At 40.0% G+C, this 19,003-nt stretch overlaps 1 protein-coding gene across 1 annotated transcript; it reads right to left on the reverse strand.

Annotated features, from left to right (window-relative positions):
* Window positions 1–7,003: 7,003 nt before the first annotated feature.
* On the reverse strand, window positions 7,004–8,321 carry LOC143861717 (WD repeat-containing protein LWD1). Its single transcript, XM_077372607.1, has one exon. It carries the CDS (start codon window positions 8,225–8,227, stop codon window positions 7,196–7,198), a length of 1,032 nt encoding a protein of 343 aa, XP_077228722.1. The 5' UTR covers window positions 8,228–8,321; the 3' UTR covers window positions 7,004–7,195.
* Between the last annotated feature and the right edge of the window lie 10,682 nt (window positions 8,322–19,003).

Here is a 19,003-nt window from a genome sequence, read left to right on the forward strand (position 1 = left end):
TATCTAGGAACCCTGGGCAGCACCTGAAATTTTATTAAATAAAAAATAGTCACAAGAGGAGGACATAGAACCTTTTCCTGACCTATCAAGATACAAAAAAGAAGATAAATAAAGAAAGGGAAATGATTTCTGCCCTCCAATATTTTGATAAACATGAGCTCCATTTTTTATTGTGTAGTATTTAAAGGGCTGTCAGAGGAATATTACGGTTCTCAAAAAGCTCTTAAAGCCCTTTAAATGCTACACGACATACATGTGGAGCGCAAGCTTATCAAAATATTAGAGCGCCGAAATCAGTTCCTTAAATAAAACCCCTTTACCCTCTTGTAAGGAAACAAAACAACACTATTTCCTCCTCGTTATCAATTCATTATCTTTTTTAAAAAAGGGAAGCAAACAGATCAGTCGTTAGATCTCAGAATTACAATCTCAGAACTACGCTGGAATGAAAATTCCCAGAAGTCATTGTATGTTAATGCTTACTCTATCTTAACCATTCTAAATACAACTGAAATTCACCGAAGTTAAGATTTTCCAAGTCGAATGCCCGGAATCACTGATCATTTGGATTGAGATCATATTTACGGACTTAATAACATCTTCATATGAACAACTAGATAGATCTTAAAACTTTTTTTTGAAGGAAGATAGCAAAATTTATTAAGAGGATTACTTGTGCCTCATGTAGTCATGTTGTATAGGCTTCATTACAAGTGTCCGATTTGAAGGACGATTATGGCGTATCTGAGCTCCTCCACGTTTACTGCTACAATTTATAAGAGAGAGAAAGGGTTACAAGTGCACATCAATGAGCAATGAATGCCCGGAAAACAAGAGGGCTCTAACCGTGCCGGTCGGCCAGCTCGTTACAAAAGTGATATATTTCCCCATTTGCACGTCTCTAATGCCTAAAAGTAGCTAATCTCTACAGTCCCCAGCCACTGAGAAGAATCACACTCTACAATCAAGGATCCTTCCATCCGAGTAGTAAAGATGGTAATACCGTCAGTGCACTTTTATTACGAGCATGCTAGAAAACAATAGCTGAACCCAAGTCGGAGGCTACATTAAGGTTGAGCAACAAGAATATGTTGCAGGGAAGTCTACCAAGAATCGAGTTATATGATGTTAGTTCTTTTGGCTTTGCCACTATATGCGTCTGCCAATATATCCAGGAGTGCCGAGGGGAAAAAGTAGAAAGAAACTTCGGTGTAAATGACTGCAATTCCGTGGCTTGATCAATTGGGAATTATTTCAGAGCCACTACTGAGCAGAAATATAAAACTAACATGACACGACCCACCCTAGGGTAGACTCCAACATCAAATTACATGAAGTCAGTGGCCAGCTCGCTGACCTGTGATTCACATACCGTAGTAATACCCATGAAACAACTGCATTTAGAAACCAAAGAATCTTCCAATATGTCAGCAACCTTCAGAGAATCCACATCTTCACCCTAAAAATTATAGAGAAAGTGAGAAAAAAAAAAAAAAAACATCTATGTTCCAAGTTCTGATTTCTGAGCATACTAGAACCAATTGCTTGGTTTTCTGTTTTCTTTTGAGAGATTTAACGAAAAATTTTATTAGAAAGAAAGAACTAACAAACGAAAAGGCAGATTACCCCACTGTCAACAAAGTTCTATGCACACCCTCCCTAGATAAAGAATCAGCAATAAGGACCCGGCTTTGATGGAAAGCGCATGCAATTACATTACAAGAGTCACCCCTCGACACATAAATTCCCCATAAGATCCCTAAAGAAGACGCTGAGGCCATAGACAGAGTTTCCACTTCATCTTAATTCAAATACAAGTCATGCATCAAATCACAAAACCAAGTCCCATGTTGAATTAAGTTTCATATATTTTTTTGGTAGTTCTGGCACTCAAATGTTGAATCCAGTGCACAAGCCTGTTGAATTGCACTCAAATGAACTAATATTTAAACCACAGTAAAATAGAAAATTAAGGAACAGCTGAGATTGTCTAGAGAAGATGGTAGTGGTGGCAGCTCCTCCTAAATCTATTGAACTTGATTCATGCATTCAAACCATTATCATCTTCAAAATGGCGGTGGCAGGATAATTGGATATTCTACAAGCTCCATTTCCTAACAATGGATCCTATAATTAACGTATCCTAGTAAGAATGTTGGCAGGATAATTGGATATTGTACAAGCTCCATTGGATACAAAACTGCATGTGCTATGTCACAGCTGGAGCATCCTACTACGAACCAACACCACGCCCATGCCCTATACTGTACCTGATACCAGTACCCCTGCCACTGTATATCCAGAGCTATGTCACAGCTGCATCTGCTATCCGGAGTAAACCAAAATGAGATTCCATATTCCTAATGGATACAAATTTTACAGAACTGAATATTGCAAAACCATGCTCATCTAGCTTTCCTTTAGAGATGGGCACAAGTCAAATCCTACACACCTCCTCATTTTCTTGTCCATCTCATTATTATCCAGACCAGGAACAACTCTAGAATCATCTATACAACACCATTTTCCTTTGCTTTTTGTGAGAAATCCTACAACACCTCTTGTCCAAAATAGTAACTTATATGCTCTAGAAGATGTTTGCTCTAAAGAAGACATGTTAATCTAAGAAAGAGTACAGTTCCTTACTCTCATCCATGAACTCTGTCCTGTCTTTGTTTTTCTCAGGACCTCCTGAAGACTCCACAGCATATAAAGAGTGATCCTTAGTCAAACAACTGTGACAGATGTTTCTTGCTAAGTTTAGTGGGGCATTGCATGTTGAAGGCGATTCTAAAATCACCATCAGTTGAGGGATCTGGAAAATGCTGAGGACTGAGGGACTTGGAGTACATTATTAAGGAAAAATGTAATATAGCAATAGTGATGGAGGGAGCGTGAGCAGCAACACCAAGATAAAGATCAACACAACCAGCAACTAAAATAATCTCATGGGGGTTTGCAAACTCATGCCTCAATTTTGGAGAAAAACTCCAATATAACAAGTGAAAGGAGCGAAGCTCCTTCACCCACGTGAAAGAGCCAATGCTCTCTTCACAAGTGATGTCCAAAAAATAAACTTTATTCAATCTATTTCTTTCTTTCCCCGTGCCATTACATTATATAGATGCCAAAACTCAAAATAGAAACCCTAAATAATACTTACCTAAACAATTAATCTTAATCTTTCATCTAAAGTAACACAAATAAAAGGTAGAAACATGACTAAAATATTCCTAAAATAGTAATCCCGTAATAGACCTATAACATATCCGTAAAATGCTTACAACTTTGTCAAATCAAGTCCAAATCGCGTGATCTTGGGTTCTTTCGGTAGGTAATCGAAAAAACGATACCAAAATCAAGCCAAAAAACCAAGATTTGATGCCTAGAAAATATGCAACAAATAAAATTACAAAAATAGAAAATAAAAATAAAAGCCTTGTCCAACGCCATGCGTTCTGCATCAAATAGGGAGGGTTTTTTCTGTCAGCCACACATTTAGAGAGGCTAATGAGAGGGCTGATTACCCGGTCAAAGAGTTGAGATTCGTTAAGTGATGGGCAATCTCCCTTGATTGGATGTTGTATCTTTCATTTGTTCCTTTTCAATAAAACCGTCAGCATTTTCAAAAAACAACTGTTACAGATCATCTCAAAAGGGACCTGCTCTAATTGCTCAAATACACACTCCTACCATGATAGTGAGATGTTTTTTTTCTTAAAAAAAATGTGATAGCGAGATGTTTGCTTTACTGTTTTGGATCACTTTCTACCGGATAATGATTTAGCATAGGTTGGAAGAACATTCCCACAAGAAAATTATAAAGGCATGTAATGATCCAGGAGCTTTGAAAAAATAATAATAAATAAATAAATAAATAATTGTATCCTCACCTGCATTGTGTTGTTAGGACGGTATTCATATTGAGACTTGAGAAGAAGGTTGTGTACCAGTCTTTGTATGACATATTGCTCTTCCTACTCAATCTAGTTACAATGAAAAGGGCATAGAGGGCTTATAAGTCAAACGAGCCATGGGATGAATCGTAAAATGCGTCATGGGATGAATCGTAAAATGCGTCATGGGATGAATCCATCTCCCAATACTATAAGTCATGATATAGGAACATTTGTTTAAGAACAGAAGACAAAGCACTACATCGGAAAACAAAACAAAGCATTCAAATGCAATCCAACGAAAACTCAAATAATGGAAATGGCCACAAACTTCCAAACCCCAGCAAAATTAACAATTAGGAAAGGAAATGAAATAAACAGAACAAACAAGACGCACATCAGGAAGCAAAAAAACAGTTCAATTCTCAAAACAAATGAACAATCGGGGTTGCTAACATAGCTGAAAACCAAATATTATGAAAAGAGAAGCATTCAACATGCCATATTTAGGGGCAGGAATGGAACAAGAGAAAGGCATAAAGAAACAAATCCAAAACACATCAGAGCTCCTTCCTCTTAATTTAATCAAATTCCACACTCAAGGTCTCTAAGGAACCAAAACATTAACAAGCTCCTGATCACAACAAAGTTCACCAATCCAAGAGACAACAAAACAACCAAGAGATCAGTAAAAGAAAGAACTTCAAGTTTCAAAGTGCAAAGCCAAAGGAGCAAACGAGCATTTGAAACAACCAATAAAACCAACAAGTATACGGTTCAAAAACAGAAACACTCAATTGACCATTTCTAGGATCAGGAATAGAGTATGACAAATAAGTACAGAAATGAATCTGAGACTTTTCAATTCCATAAGTCACCCACTTCCTTTAAAGTTGAATTTTTAAAGAAACCCCAAAAAGATCAAAACTAGGCCAGGCTTACAAACCCCTTCAAGATCATAAATGAAAAGGCAGAACAAGCTAAGGTACCACCAGTGGAAGAAAGAATCAATGTAATTCAAAGCTCAAGAAATGATATACTCCACTAATAGTCTAATATAACCAGAAAAAAATTGAAAAATTCATGAACTTTTAAGCATTTGGCTTATAATTTCGGCTTACACAAAACAGAGACAGGGAAAGAGAAAAGAAAGAAGATTGACACATTTGTTCCATCTACGTCCCTCTAAATCAAATTCTTCACAGAAATTCATGATAAAACTATAGCCTTCATTAGCCAAAGTTTTGTGGAGAATGCAATCGTGATCCAATCGGGCTGCAATGAAGGCCAGTGCAGCTGCTCAATCTCTGCTCAGCCGTTTATGCCAGTATAGGATATTCCAACCTCCCTTCCACAATATGCAATTTAAAGGAAGATCCCAAATATAATGTGAGTCGTAATTGTAAATGACAATGTGTGTTATTGTAAAAGGATAGAAGGGGCTTTGACAAGAGAAACACAAGTGGCAATCATCTGTGTTACTGATTCAAAACTATATTGCATTACGATTACGAGAATGATGTTGAGAAAGAAGGTGATGAAAGATGGGTCTTTGTAAATGATATTGTACTGTTCCCCTCAACCCAATTATAATGAAAAGGAGTTGCAGGGATAATAAATCAAGGTCCATCGGATGAATCTATGACCTAATATAATACGTCATCATACCAGGAATGCTCGCACAGGAAGGAAGAGAAAGAGCATCATCAGAAAAGAAGTGAAACACCAAAAAGAGAAAAGGGGGAAAAAAGCAAGCAATGAGATTAAATGTAATCCACATGGATTCCCAAGGAATCAAAACTGCCACATGTCCCAAGCAAAATCACAAATCTAGAAGAGAATTGAAGTAAACATGGATGACATCAAGATAAAAGGAAAAAAAAAAGAAATACGAATTGCTAAATCTAAAGAAGCAATCAAAACGGCCACAAGTAGATACCAATTATTAAATCTAAAGAAGCAATCAAAACGGCCACAAGTAAATACCAATTATTAAATCTAAAGAAGCAATCAAAACCACCAACATAACTGATATTCCTAAATAATCAAAACTACCACAAGTTCCTAAACGGAAACAAAATCACAAATCTAGAAGAGAATCGAAGTAAACAAAGCGTGGATGACGTCAAGAAACCTATGATTTGTATACACGGATACGAATATCGCATGTCGACACGGACACGGAGTGCCGGATACGGCAAACTCCAAAATGTTAGAAACGGGAACACGGCTAAAATAGAAAGTACATATAAACATGATTTGTGGACACGGATTTGTGTGCCGAGTTTTGACACGGATACAAGGTATCTGACGTGGCAAACCCTAAAAATCTAGAAATAGTATCACACTCGTACACACACATATACATATAAAGTATATAAAGTTATTCGCAATTCTAGCAGTACATTTAAAAGTGTCTAAAGGAGTGTCGACACGAGTGGACACGGGTGTCGTGTCGGACACAACACGACACGTGTGTCGGCAATAAATTCAAAGTGTCGGCCAAATCATAGCAAGAAACGAAAGAAATACCAATTCCTAAATCTAAAGAAGCAATCAACAACACCAGCATAACTGAGATACCAATGTTTAAATTTTAAACAACAGAAGTTTTACTGCAGACCGTTTGTAGCATCATGAACAGATCAGAAGAAAGATACAAGGAAACAGACTCAGAACAAATTACGCTCCATTTCCCTCATTCCACCTCCATCAAATTTTACACAGGTATCCTGAATGAATTAATATCGTCCCAAGCTCCCAACCTGAATTCACTAATCCAAAAGGAGAAATCATATAAACAAAAGGACCACGTCTTTGGGAAATTAAAAGAACCCAAGAACTAGACTTCAAAGGCAGAGGAGCAATTGATACCAACAATACAATCGAAAGGTATATGATTCAAAAAAGGAAGCTTATCTACTGATAAGACTACTAAACGTATACAGAAACAAATCCAAGACGCATCACAGCTCCAAGTCATGGCCACCCCCTTCAGAGTTGAATTTACACTGGAAACCCCAAAAAGTTACCAGACCCATTCGAGATGATAAATTCAAAAAATTATACAAGCAAGGCATCATCAGAGCAAGAAAGAACCACACAAATAACAGAACTAAAGAAATGACATACGGCCCTAACAGAACCAGTAACAGTCTACAATTCATGCACTGCTAAACATCTAGCTTACAATTCCTGCAAACATAAAAGCACAGACGGAGAAAGAGAGAGAAAACAAACAAGAAAATCCATTCTATCCCCACCTCCTACCCCCTTAAATAAAATTCTACAAATAAAACTCAAACCCTCAGTATCTGAAGCTTGGTGGAGAACGCAATAGCAACCCAATCAGGCTGTGAAGACGACCACTGCAGCTGCTCAATCTCCGCCCCAGCAGTGTACGCCAGTATCGGATCCAACCCACCTTCCACCGGTTGCCCCATCGAGGAAAGATCCCAAATCAGCGCCTGCGAATCATCCCCCGCCGTACAAATATGGCAAGAACTGTGCGGCGCCCACGCAATCGCATTCACACTCGCCTGGTGCCTCTGCAATTCCACAACTGGAAGAGTCGGAAACCGGATATCCAGCACCACAACCTTAGCACTATCCATTATAATGGTTGCCATGTAACGAGGGTCCTGTTTATTCCACCCGAGTCGAACCAGAGGCGTGTCCGGCTCGGAGCTCTCATAGATGATGGTCGAATGCTCCTTGTCCCGGAGATCGAAAACCCTAACGGATCCATCGGCGGAGACGGAGGCGAACACGCCGACCCCGCCCCAGGCGATGTCGTAGACCTCCTTATCATGAGCAATCAGTTGAGTATCTACTGTTTCTCTCTCAATATCCCAAATCGTACAAGTGGTATCGATCGAAGAAGTACCGATTCTCCTGGGCTCGGCCTCGTTCCAATCGAAGGAGGTGAGTGGGCCGCAGAACTCGCTGTTCTTGTTTCCGTTGAGGAGGCTCTTGAGTTCGACTCGGTCATCGCCGATTCTCCAGATTCGGAGAAAATCGCCGGATGTGGCTAGGAGATCAGGTTTGGAGCATTCTTTGTCGGGGATGAAGATGGTTTTGGTGGGAGGGTAAGGATGTTCGAAGGAGAGGGATGGGTCGGAACGGATCTCGCCGTTGGAATCGTCGAGTTGAACGATTTCGACTCGGTTAGGGTATTGTTCGAGGAGGGAAGCGATGGCGAGTCGGTATTTTTTGTCGCGACGGACGCTCCAGTTCATGGCATAGATGTGCCATGGGGCTTCGTAAGTGTAGATCTCCGATCGCTTCTGCTGCTCGTCGGAGGCCTCTGGTGTTGGATCGCTGCTGCCCATGATCCAGCGGTCGACGCTTTTCTTTCTTTCTTTCTTCTTCTTCTTCTCTTCTTCCTCGGAATCTTTTTCTTGTTTGAAAGGAAAGAGATAAAAGGGTCCCTTTCTTATTTACTTAGGTGAGTCAATTGGACGAAATGTGTGGTTACAAATGGGCTAAGATCATTTTTATTTCTTTTAGTAAAAGGACTAAATTACCCTTAAATAAGGATTAAATTTCCAGACTAATGCCAGCCTCCAGGAATAATATTTAGGAAATTAGACATAAGGGAGCCAAATAAAAGGCATAATATCAGAGGGGTCAAGGGTTTGTTGGAAATGACAGAAGGGGGTCAAAATTTGGATTTCGAAATTTCGAATGACGAGAATTCCCCTCTGGCAGAAACAGTGAAATGACTTAGAAAAAATAAAATAAAAAACATTTACGTTTTCCCTCCTCTCTCTTTCCTCTTCTCTCCTCTCGTCTCTGTTAAATTTATTTCGTCCTCTCCTCCCTCCGGCGATCTCTACGGCAATCACTCCGGCGATCTCGACGGCGATCTCGACCAAGGTGAAGTACGTATCAAACCTCGCATTTGAAGGAAACCCTACCTGGTACGTCGTTTCCTTCCCTTCCTTTATTCAATCTCATTTTTATTTATTTTTGAAGAGGAAAATCAGGTTGAGAGAGATGCAAAAGGGGGGGGAAATCCTTTTTCATGCTATATGTTTTTTATTTTTTTCAGTTCATATACATGTCAGTTACTGCATTTCCTCCTACAGAGTAAAATAGTTGTAAATGCTTTTAAATGTTGTTTGTTGCTGCTAGGGTTTTATGTTTTACAATAATTTGTGAAATGGAGAAACGTTCTGCTGTTTATTTATTCTAGGGTTTTATTTTGTACATTAATTTGTGAAATGGAGAGATGGGATTTCATTTCATATATGCGTATCCACCAACAGAGTAAAATAGAGTTGCATGCTACGGTATTTGTTGATGCTAGGGTTTAATTTTTTACGTTAATTTGTGGAATGGAGAAATGCAATTTCGTTTCATGTACATATGTTAATGCTAGGCTTTTAATTTTACAATTTGTGGAGTGGAGAAATGGGATTTCAAAAACACCTTCTTGAAAACCATGTAGAGCTCCCCTATATTGGCCTTGAAAACCCTCTTTTGATACTAGTAGCTGGAAACCCTTTTCTGTGAACTTGGGGACCATGTTGGGCAGTTGATGGCCCCTCTATGGGGACTTCTTCTAGGTACTATTAACCCCTTTTTTGTATCTGAAAACCCATGACTTTCAACTTGACGACCATCTTCTGGATTTGATGGACCCTCCAAGGGTACTTCTTCTACCCCATTTGAGGGCCCATAATCCCTTCTCTAATACCATACATAGCTCCCCTCTATTGCCTTGAGAAGCCCCCCTTAGGTACTAATAACCCCCTTTTTGTAGCTGAAAACCCATGACTTTCAACTTCACGACTTTCTTCTGGATTTGATCGACCCTCCGAGGGTACTTCTTCTACCCCATTTGAGGGCCCATAATCCCTTCTCTAATACCATCCATAGGTCCCCTTTGTTGCCCTTGAGAAGCCCCCCTTAGGTACTAATAACCCCTTCTTTGTAGCTGAAAACCCATGCCTTTCAACTTGAGCACCATCTTTGGATTTGCTGCACCCTCCAAGGGTACTTCTCCTACCCCATTTGAGGGCCCATAATCCCTTCTATAATACCATCCATAGGTCCCCTCTATTGACCTTGAGAAGCCCCCCTTAGGTACTAGTAACCCCTTTTTTGTAGCTGAAAAGCCATGACTTTGAACTTCAGGACCATCTTTTGGATTTGATCGACCCTCCGAGGGTACTTCTTCTACCCCATTTGAGGGCCCATAATCCCTTCTCTAATACCATCCATAGGTCCCCTTTGTTGCCCTTGAGAAGCCCCCCTTAGGTACTAATAACCCCTTCTTTGTAGCTGAAAACCCATGACTTTCAACTTCAGGACCATCTTCTGGATTTGATGGACCCTCCAAGGGTACTTCTTCTACCCCATTTGAGGGCCCATAATCCATTCTCTAATACCATCCATAGGTCCCCTCTGTTGCCCTTGAGAAGCCCCCCTTAGGTACTAATAACCCCTTCTTTGTAGTTGAAAACCCATGCCTTTCAACTTGAGCACCATCTTTGGATTTGCGGCACCCTCCAAGGGTACTTCTCGTACCCCATTTGAGGGCCCATAATCCCTTCTCTAATACCATCCATAGGTCCCCTCTATTGGCCTTGAGAAGCCCCCCTTAGGTACTAATAACCGCTTCTTTGTAGCTGAAAACCCATGCCTTTCACCTTGAGGACCTTCTTCTGGATTTGCTGCACCCTCCAAGGGTACTTCTCCTACCCCATTTGAGGGCCCATAATCCATTTTCTAATACCATCCATAGGTCCCCTCTATTGGCCTTGAGAAGCCCCCCTTAGGTACTAATAACCCCTTCTTTGTAGCTGAAATCCCATGCCTTTGAACTTGAGGACCTTCTTCTGGATTTGATGGACCCTCCGAGGGTACTTCTTCTACCCCATTTGAGGGCCCATAATCCCTTCTCTAATACCATCCATAGGTCCCCTCTGTTGCCCTTGAGAAGCCCCCCTTAGGTACTAATAACCCCTTCTTTGTAGCTGAAAACCCATGACTTTCAACTTCAGGACCATCTTCTGGATTTGATGGACCCTCCAAGGGTACTTCTTCTACCCCATTTGAGGGCCCATAATCCCTTCTCTAATACCATCCATAGGTCCCCTCTGTTGCCCTTGAGAAGCCCCCCATTAGGTACTAATAACCCCTTCTTTGTAGTTGAAAACCCATGCCTTTCAACTTGAGCACCATCTTTGGATTTGCTGCACCCTCCAAGGGTACTTCTCGTACCCCATTTGAGGGCCCATAATCCCTTCTCTAATACCATCCATAGGTCCCCTCTATTGGCCTTGAGAAGCCCCCCTTAGGTACTAATAACCGCTTCTTTGTAGCTGAAAACCCATGCCTTTCACCTTGAGGACCTTCTTCTGGATTTGCTGCACCCTCCAAGGGTACTTCTCCTACCCCATTTGAGGGCCCATAATCCATTCTCTAATACCATCCATAGGTCCCCTCTATTGGCCTTGAGAAGCCCCCCTTAGGTACTAATAACCCCTTCTTTGTAGCTGAAATCCCATGCCTTTGAACTTGAGGACCTTCGTCTGGATTTGATGGACCCTCCGAGAGTACTTCTTCTACCCCATTTGAGGGCCCATAATCCCTTCTCTAATACCATCCATAGGTCCCCTCTGTTGCCCTTGAGAAGCCCCCCTTAGGTAATAATAACCCCTTCTTTGTAGCTGAAAACCCATGACTTTCAACTTCAGGACCATCTTCTGGATTTGATGGACCCTCCAAGGGTACTTCTTCTACCCCATTTGAGGGCCCATAATCCCTTCTCTAATACCATCCATAGGTCCCCTCTGTTGCCCTTGAGAAGCCCCCCTTAGGTACTAATAACCCTTTCTTTGTAGTTGAAAACCCATGCCTTTCAACTTGAGCACCATCTTTGGATTTGCTGCACCCTCCAAGGGTACTTCTCGTACCCCATTTGAGGGCCCATAATCCCTTCTCTAATACCATCCATAGGTCCCCTCTATTGGCCTTGAGAAGCCCCCCTTAGGTACTAATAACCGCTTCTTTGTAGCTGAAAACCCATGCCTTTCACCTTGAGGACCTTCTTCTGGATTTGATGGACCCTCCGAGGGTACTTCTTCTACCCCATTTGAGGGCCCATAATCCCTTCTCTAATACCATCCATAGGTCCCATCTGTTGCCCTTGAGAAGCCCCCCTTAGGTACTAATAACCCCTTCTTTGTAGCTGAAAACCCATGACTTTAAACTTCAGGACCATCTTCTGGATTTGATGGACCCTCCAAGGGTACTTCTTCTACCCCATTTGAGGGCCCATAATCCCTTCTCTAATACCATCCATAGGTCCCCTCTGTTGCCCTTGAGAAGCCCCCCTTAGGTACTAATAATGTAAGAACCGGTAAAATTACTATGCAAGAAATACTATGCAAGTTCACTATTGAGATGCACTATGTAAAAATACTATTCACATTAGGACCTACCGAGTACTATTTACAAGCGGGTCCCACACAAGCGGGTCCCACATCAGCGGGTCCCACACAAGCGGGTCCCACATCAGCGGGCCCCACACAAGCGGGTCCTACCAACAGTAGGTCCCACAACAAGTAAGTCCCACACAATAATTCAAGTTACTATTCAAGCAAATAAACTAATAATATAATAATTCAAGTTACTATTCATGCAAATAAAATAATAAATAAAATAATAATATAATAATTCAGGTTAAGGCTATAAATAGAGGCTCGCAGACGAGGAGAAGGAAAAAAAAAAGAAATCTGAGAGAGGAGAAGGAAAAGGAAATCTGAGAGAGGAGAAGGAAAAGGAAATCTGAGAGAGGAGAAGGTAAATCTTTCAATAGTTAAAGTATTTCTTTTATATGCAAGTCTTATTTGAACGGTGAAATGCAAGTATAGTAACCGTAAAGTAAAGTAAATGGTTGGTTCTACCACCTATGTAAATATCCATCTATGTAAATCAGGATAAAACATGCATAAGAGGCGATAACTCGCTATAGATTATGCAAGTTTTACCCTCTTATTTGAACGGTGAAATGCTAGCATAGTAACCGTAAAGTAAATGGTTGGTTCTACCACCTATGTAAATATCCATCTATGTAAATCAGGATAAAACATGCATAAGAGGCGATAACTCGCTATAGATTATGCAAGTTTTACCCTCTTATTTGAACGGTGAAATGCAAGCATAATAACCGTAAGTAAACTTTCAGCACAGAAAGGCAAACTGTTAAGCATAGGCGAACTGCTAAGCATAGTAGCCAAGAAATAAACGAAATCAAAGAATGGTAAACCTGCTGAGCATAGTAACATGTGGGGTCCACATGAATAGTAACATGTGGGGTCCACATGAATGTAAAATGTGGGGTCCACATGAATAGTAACATGTGGGGTCCACATGAATAGTAACATGAGGGGTCCACATGAATAGTGCATGTGGGGTCCACATGATCTTAAAACATGACTTTGATACAAATTAGAATATTTACAGGTTATTCACTCCAAGGTGTAAGCTCAAACAAACCTGTAACCAGAAAACTATAGGTAAGGGTCCCCTATCATTGATTCTCTTTTGCTATATTTGAAGTAAGGAGTGTTCCTTTCATGTTTTTGAGGTAAGGGTTGCCTTATGTTTTTGAGGTAAGGGTTGCCTATCTATTGATTCTCTTTTGCTGATATAAAGATTTTTCTTCCCCGAAACTTGTTTCAATGAGATATGTTTATGTTTAGGGTTTATCTTGTGATACCCTAATTCTGAATATGGACTGAGTTATGATATGATGACGGATGGACGCGTTATAGTCCTCCATGTGCACGTGGGTAATGACGACTCTAGAGAGTGTAAATCTAGAGGATTATGAGCCGAGATATGGCTATGAATGAGCCGAGATATGGCTATGAATGAAAGCATCATGAAGTCTATATATCTAATTCTATATATAGTTCTTAATGTCAAGTTCTATAAGTTTCTCTATACGTTTGAAAAGCATGTTTCTTTCTTTCCATGTGAGATTTACCTTGTTGTTTATACCCTACTGGGCTATTTGAGCTCACCCCCTTCTTTCCCTTGTTTTATGATTCCAAACCCCAGGTGAAGTATAGATGGAAGATGGGGAAAGCTAGAGTTGAATGCAGAACTGTTCTAACGGATATTTATGTTTTAAATGTGTATCAACTATGTCTTGAACTACGATGTAATAAGTTAGACCTAATTTCTGTAAATCCTCTAAATGTATTTGAGATCTTGGGAATAATGAAAGTTTTTGAGAATAATGAAAGTTTTTGAGAAATATGATGTCATATTCTTATACGCACCGAGTTTGTATTTTCAAGAAAAACCGGGGCGTTACATTTGGTATCAAAGCGAAATTTAGTCGGTTTTGGAAATTAGGATTCAAAAAGATAGGATTTGATTTTACCCTATCTAAATATTATGTTAAAAGATGTTAAGTATACCAATAGTCGTTGGTTAATATAGAACTTGTGCTAGTTATGATTTCTGTGATCTAAATGCTTTTAAGATGAGTTATAATTTAGATTACTAATGTGATCCTATGATATGAAGATGGCGGAAAATCAGGAACAGAATTTTGCAATTGAGGCTGAGGCAAGGAGGGGACGTGGCAGGCCACGCAGAGAAAGGCAAGCAAGAAATTTCGAGGACGAAATTTTTTTTAAGGGGGGTAGAATGTAAGAACCGGTAAAATTACTATGCAAGAAATACTATGCAAGTTCACTATTGAGATGCACTATGTAAAAATACTATTCACATTAGGACCTACCGAGTACTATTTACAAGCGGGTCCCACACAAGCGGGTCCCACAGAAGCGGGTCCCACATCAGCGGGTCCCACACAAGCGGGTCCCACATCAGCGGGCCCCACACAAGCGGGTCCTACCAACAGTAGGTCCCACAACAAGTAAGTCCCACACAATAATTCAAGTTACTATTCAAGCAAATAAACTAATAATATAATAATTCAAGTTACTATTCATGCAAATAAAATAATAAATAAAATAATAATATAATAATTCAGGTTAAGGCTATAAATAGAGGCTCGCAGACGAGGAGAAGGAAAAAAAAAAAGAAATCTGAGAGAGGAGAAGGAAAAGGAAATCTGAGAGAGAAGAAGGAAAAGGAAATCTGAGAGAAGAAGGAAAAGGAAATCTGAGAGAGGAGAAGGAAAAGGAAATCTGAGAGAGGAGAAGGTAAATCTTTCAATAGTTAAAGTATTTCTTTTATATGCAAGTCTTATTTGAACGGTGAAATGCAAGCATAGTAACCGTAAAGTAAAGTAAATGGTTGGTTCTACCCCCTATGTAAATATCCATCTATGTAAATCAGGATAAAACATGCATAAGAGGCGATAACTCGCTATAGATTATGCAAGTTTTACCCTCTTATTTGAACGGTGAAATGCTAGCATAGTAACCGTAAAGTAAATGGTTGGTTCTACCACCTATGTAAATATCCATCTATGTAAATCAGGATAAAACATGCATAAGAGGCGATAACTCGCTATAGATTATGCAAGTTTTACCCTCTTATTTGAACGGTGAAATGCAAGCATAATAACCGTAAGTAAACTTTCAGCACAGAAAGGCAAACTGTTAAGCATAGGCGAACTGCTAAGCATAGTAGCCAAGAAATAAACGAAATCAAAGAATGGTAAACCTGCTGAGCATAGTAACATGTGGGGTCCACATGAATAGTAACATGTGGGGTCCACATGAATTTACATGTGGGGTCCACATGAATAGTAACATGTGGGGTCCACATGAATGTAAAATATGGGGTCCACATGAATAGTAACATGTGGGGTCCACATGAATAGTAACATGAGGGGTCCACATGAATAGTGCATGTGGGGTCCACATGATCTTAAAACATGACTTTGATACAAATTAGAATATTTACAGGTTATTCACTCCAAGGTGTAAGCTCAAACAAACCTGTAACCAGAAAACTATAGGTAAGGGTCCCCTATCATTGATTCTCTTTTGCTATATTTGAAGTAAGGAGTGTTCCTTTCATGTTTTTGAGGTAAGGGTTGCCTTATGTTTTTGAGGTAAGGGTTGCCTATCTATTGATTCTCTTTTGCTGATATAAAGATTTTTCTTCCCCGAAACTTGTTTCAATGAGATATGTTTATGTTTAGGGTTTATCTTGTGATACCCTAATTCTGAATATGGACTGAGTTATGATATGATGACGGATGGACGCGTTATAGTCCTCCATGTGCACGTGGGTAATGACGACTCTAGAGAGTGTAAATCTAGAGGATTATGAGCCGAGATATGGCTATGAATGAGCCGAGATATGGCTATGAATGAAAGCATCATGAAGTCTATATATCTAATTCTATATATAGTTCTTAATGTCAAGTTCTATAAGTTTCTCTATACGTTTGAAAAGCATGTTTCTTTCTTTCCATGTGAGATTTACCTTGTTGTTTATACCCTACTGGGCTATTTGAGCTCACCCCCTTCTTTCCCTTGTTTTATGATTCCAAACCCCAGGTGAAGTATAGATGGAAGATGGGGAAAGCTAGAGTTGAATGCAGAACTGTTCTAACGGATATTTATGTTTTAAATGTGTATCAACTATGTCTTGAACTACGATGTAATAAGTTAGACCTAATTTCTGTAAATCCTCTAAATGTATTTGAGATCTTGGGAATAATGAAAGTTTTTGAGAATAATGAAAGTTTTTGAGAAATATGATGTCATATTCTTATACGCACCGAGTTTGTATTTTCAAGAAAAACCGGGGCGTTACAAATAACCCCTTCTTTGTAGTTGAAAACCCATGCCTTTCAACTTGAGCACCATCTTTGGATTTGCTGCACCCTCCAAGGGTACTTCTCGTACCCCATTTGAGGGCCCATAATCCCTTCTCTAATACCATCCATAGGTCCCCTCTATTGGCCTTGAGAAGCCCCCCTTAGGTACTAATAACCGCTTCTTTGTAGCTGAAAACCCATGCCTTTCACCTTGAGGACCTTCTTCTGGATTTGCTGCACCCTCCAAGGGTACTTCTTCTACCTCATTTGAGGGCCCATAATTCATTCTCTAATACCATCCATAGGTCCCCTCTATTGGCCTTGAGAAGCCCCCCTTAGGTACTAATAACCCCTTCTTTGTAGCTGAAATCCCATGCCTTTGAACTTGAGGACCTTCTTCTGGATTTGATGGACCCTCCGAGGGTACTTCTTCTACCCCATTTGAGGGCCCATAATCCCTTCTCTAATACCATGCATAGCTCCCCTCTATTGCCCTTGAGAAGCCCCCCTTACGTACTAATAACCCCTTTTTTGTAGCTGAAATAGAGTTGACTTTGAACTTCAGGACCTTCTTCTGCATTTATGCTAGGTTTTATTTTTTACGTTAATTTTTGGAATGGAGAAATGCGATTTCATTTCATGTACATATCAGTTACCGCATTTCCACCTACGGAGTAAAATAAATGCAAATGGTCGTCTGCTATTTGTTTATGCTAGGCTTTTATTTTTACAATAAGTGGAGTGGAGAAATGGGTTTTCAAAAACACCTTCTTCAATACCATGTAGAGGGCACAATTTATAGTTGCTGGGCCTTCTTTAATACAATGTGGAGACCCATGTTCATTGTTGAAGCAGTCATGGTTCACTTGTTTTATCTTCGATTTCATTTATTAAATTATTGGTCCAATGGTGGTCATTGAATTCCAATACCTAGTGCTTATCTGCTTTGTTTCTCAAAAGGTCTGATGCTATAAGTTTTTTTTTTAAATGCATGTGAGCTAATACTCGCCTGATGCCCATGTGGATGAGAATTTTAACAGACCTCCTAATCTGTTTTGGGGGTTTGTCCTTGTTGTTGTGCTTTCAGAAAATTCATATAGAACACTGATCGTTGCACTTATTGGTTAGCTCTTTTATTTCTTGTTTGCTTTGCTTCATATCTAAGAAGCCAGACCTTAGAGGTTACAGACATGATACATATTTTCAGGTAAGTATGAGAATTGTAATAATTTTTGGTTTGCTTGGTAGCTTTTCTTCATAATAGTACTGATTGGGAATATGAGTTTATGCTATGGGTTGGATTTTATTGATTTTCTTGGTAATTTATTTTAGAGATGATGAGGACGAGATTTTTAATGATTGTCAATATAACTGAGTTTTTGGGTTATGAATTGATCTCGGTGATTTTGATTTGGTTGTTCATTGTTATACAGTTTTTATCCGGTCAGGAGCCATTCAAAGCCTTGAAAGATGGTGATGCGAAAAAGTGATAGAGTGAAAGTAACAAAGCCTCCAAGAAGGACAGAAAGCAGTTTAGAAGGGGAGGAGACGAAAACTGCAGCTGTGAAGAAGAGAGGAACAGATGTAAGTGTGTATGTTGTTAATTGTATCAATCATAGTAAGTTAATTCATTTACCACATATATTTTGGCGATGTAATTTGTTTTGCAGGCTCCATACGTCCCAGCACGATGTTCACCAGCTTCTTTCAAATCGGCAATGGACAGGATAAAGTTCAAGCCAGTCCATTTTCATGCCATAGAAAAGACTCCTTTCCGACATCTGTTTGGCATGGAGGACATTATCATGCACAAGCCTCTCATAAGAGCTATCCACGATAAGTGGACTCCCGGCACTAACACGTTCACGTTAGGGAGTATAAATGTCCCCTTCCTTCCAAGAGATGTGGCATTGGCATTAGGACTGCCACTTAGTGGAGAGCGAATGGACGTGGTGAGGGTTCTGTCATTCGACAGGACAAAACTGCAACCTAAAGTGCCTGGCTGGCCATTTCCAGAGGCCAACGTCAAGCCATCGGTTATTGAGAATGAAATTACAGCATTAGTTAGAGAACGCAATAAAGTTTCGATAGAGAAGACAGTGAAATATGTTCTCCTGCATCTTTTTGCCTCTGTCCTTTTCACAAAAAGCGCACATCGAGCTGACGAGCTCTTCTGGCCCTACATCGACGACATAGGAAACATTGGCAACTATAACTGGGCGATGGCAGTGTATGACTGGCTCGTAGATTACCTAGACAGAGTCAGCAAGGGTGGCAGGTACCTTGGTGGCTGCTCGTTGGTAATTCAGGTAATTTGGACTCATGACATTTAATATTC

Source organism: Tasmannia lanceolata, unplaced genomic scaffold, assembly GCF_043159265.1.
Source record: "Tasmannia lanceolata isolate RefF3 unplaced genomic scaffold, GAP_Taslan_0.1 ptg000037l, whole genome shotgun sequence".
Taxonomy (NCBI): Eukaryota; Viridiplantae; Streptophyta; class Magnoliopsida; order Canellales; family Winteraceae; genus Tasmannia; species Tasmannia lanceolata.

Coding starts and splice junctions, on each gene's coding strand:
- LOC143861717 (XM_077372607.1), bottom strand. CDS start 8,227: ATGGGCAGCAGCGATCCAACACCAGAGGCCTCCGACGAGCAGCAGAAG.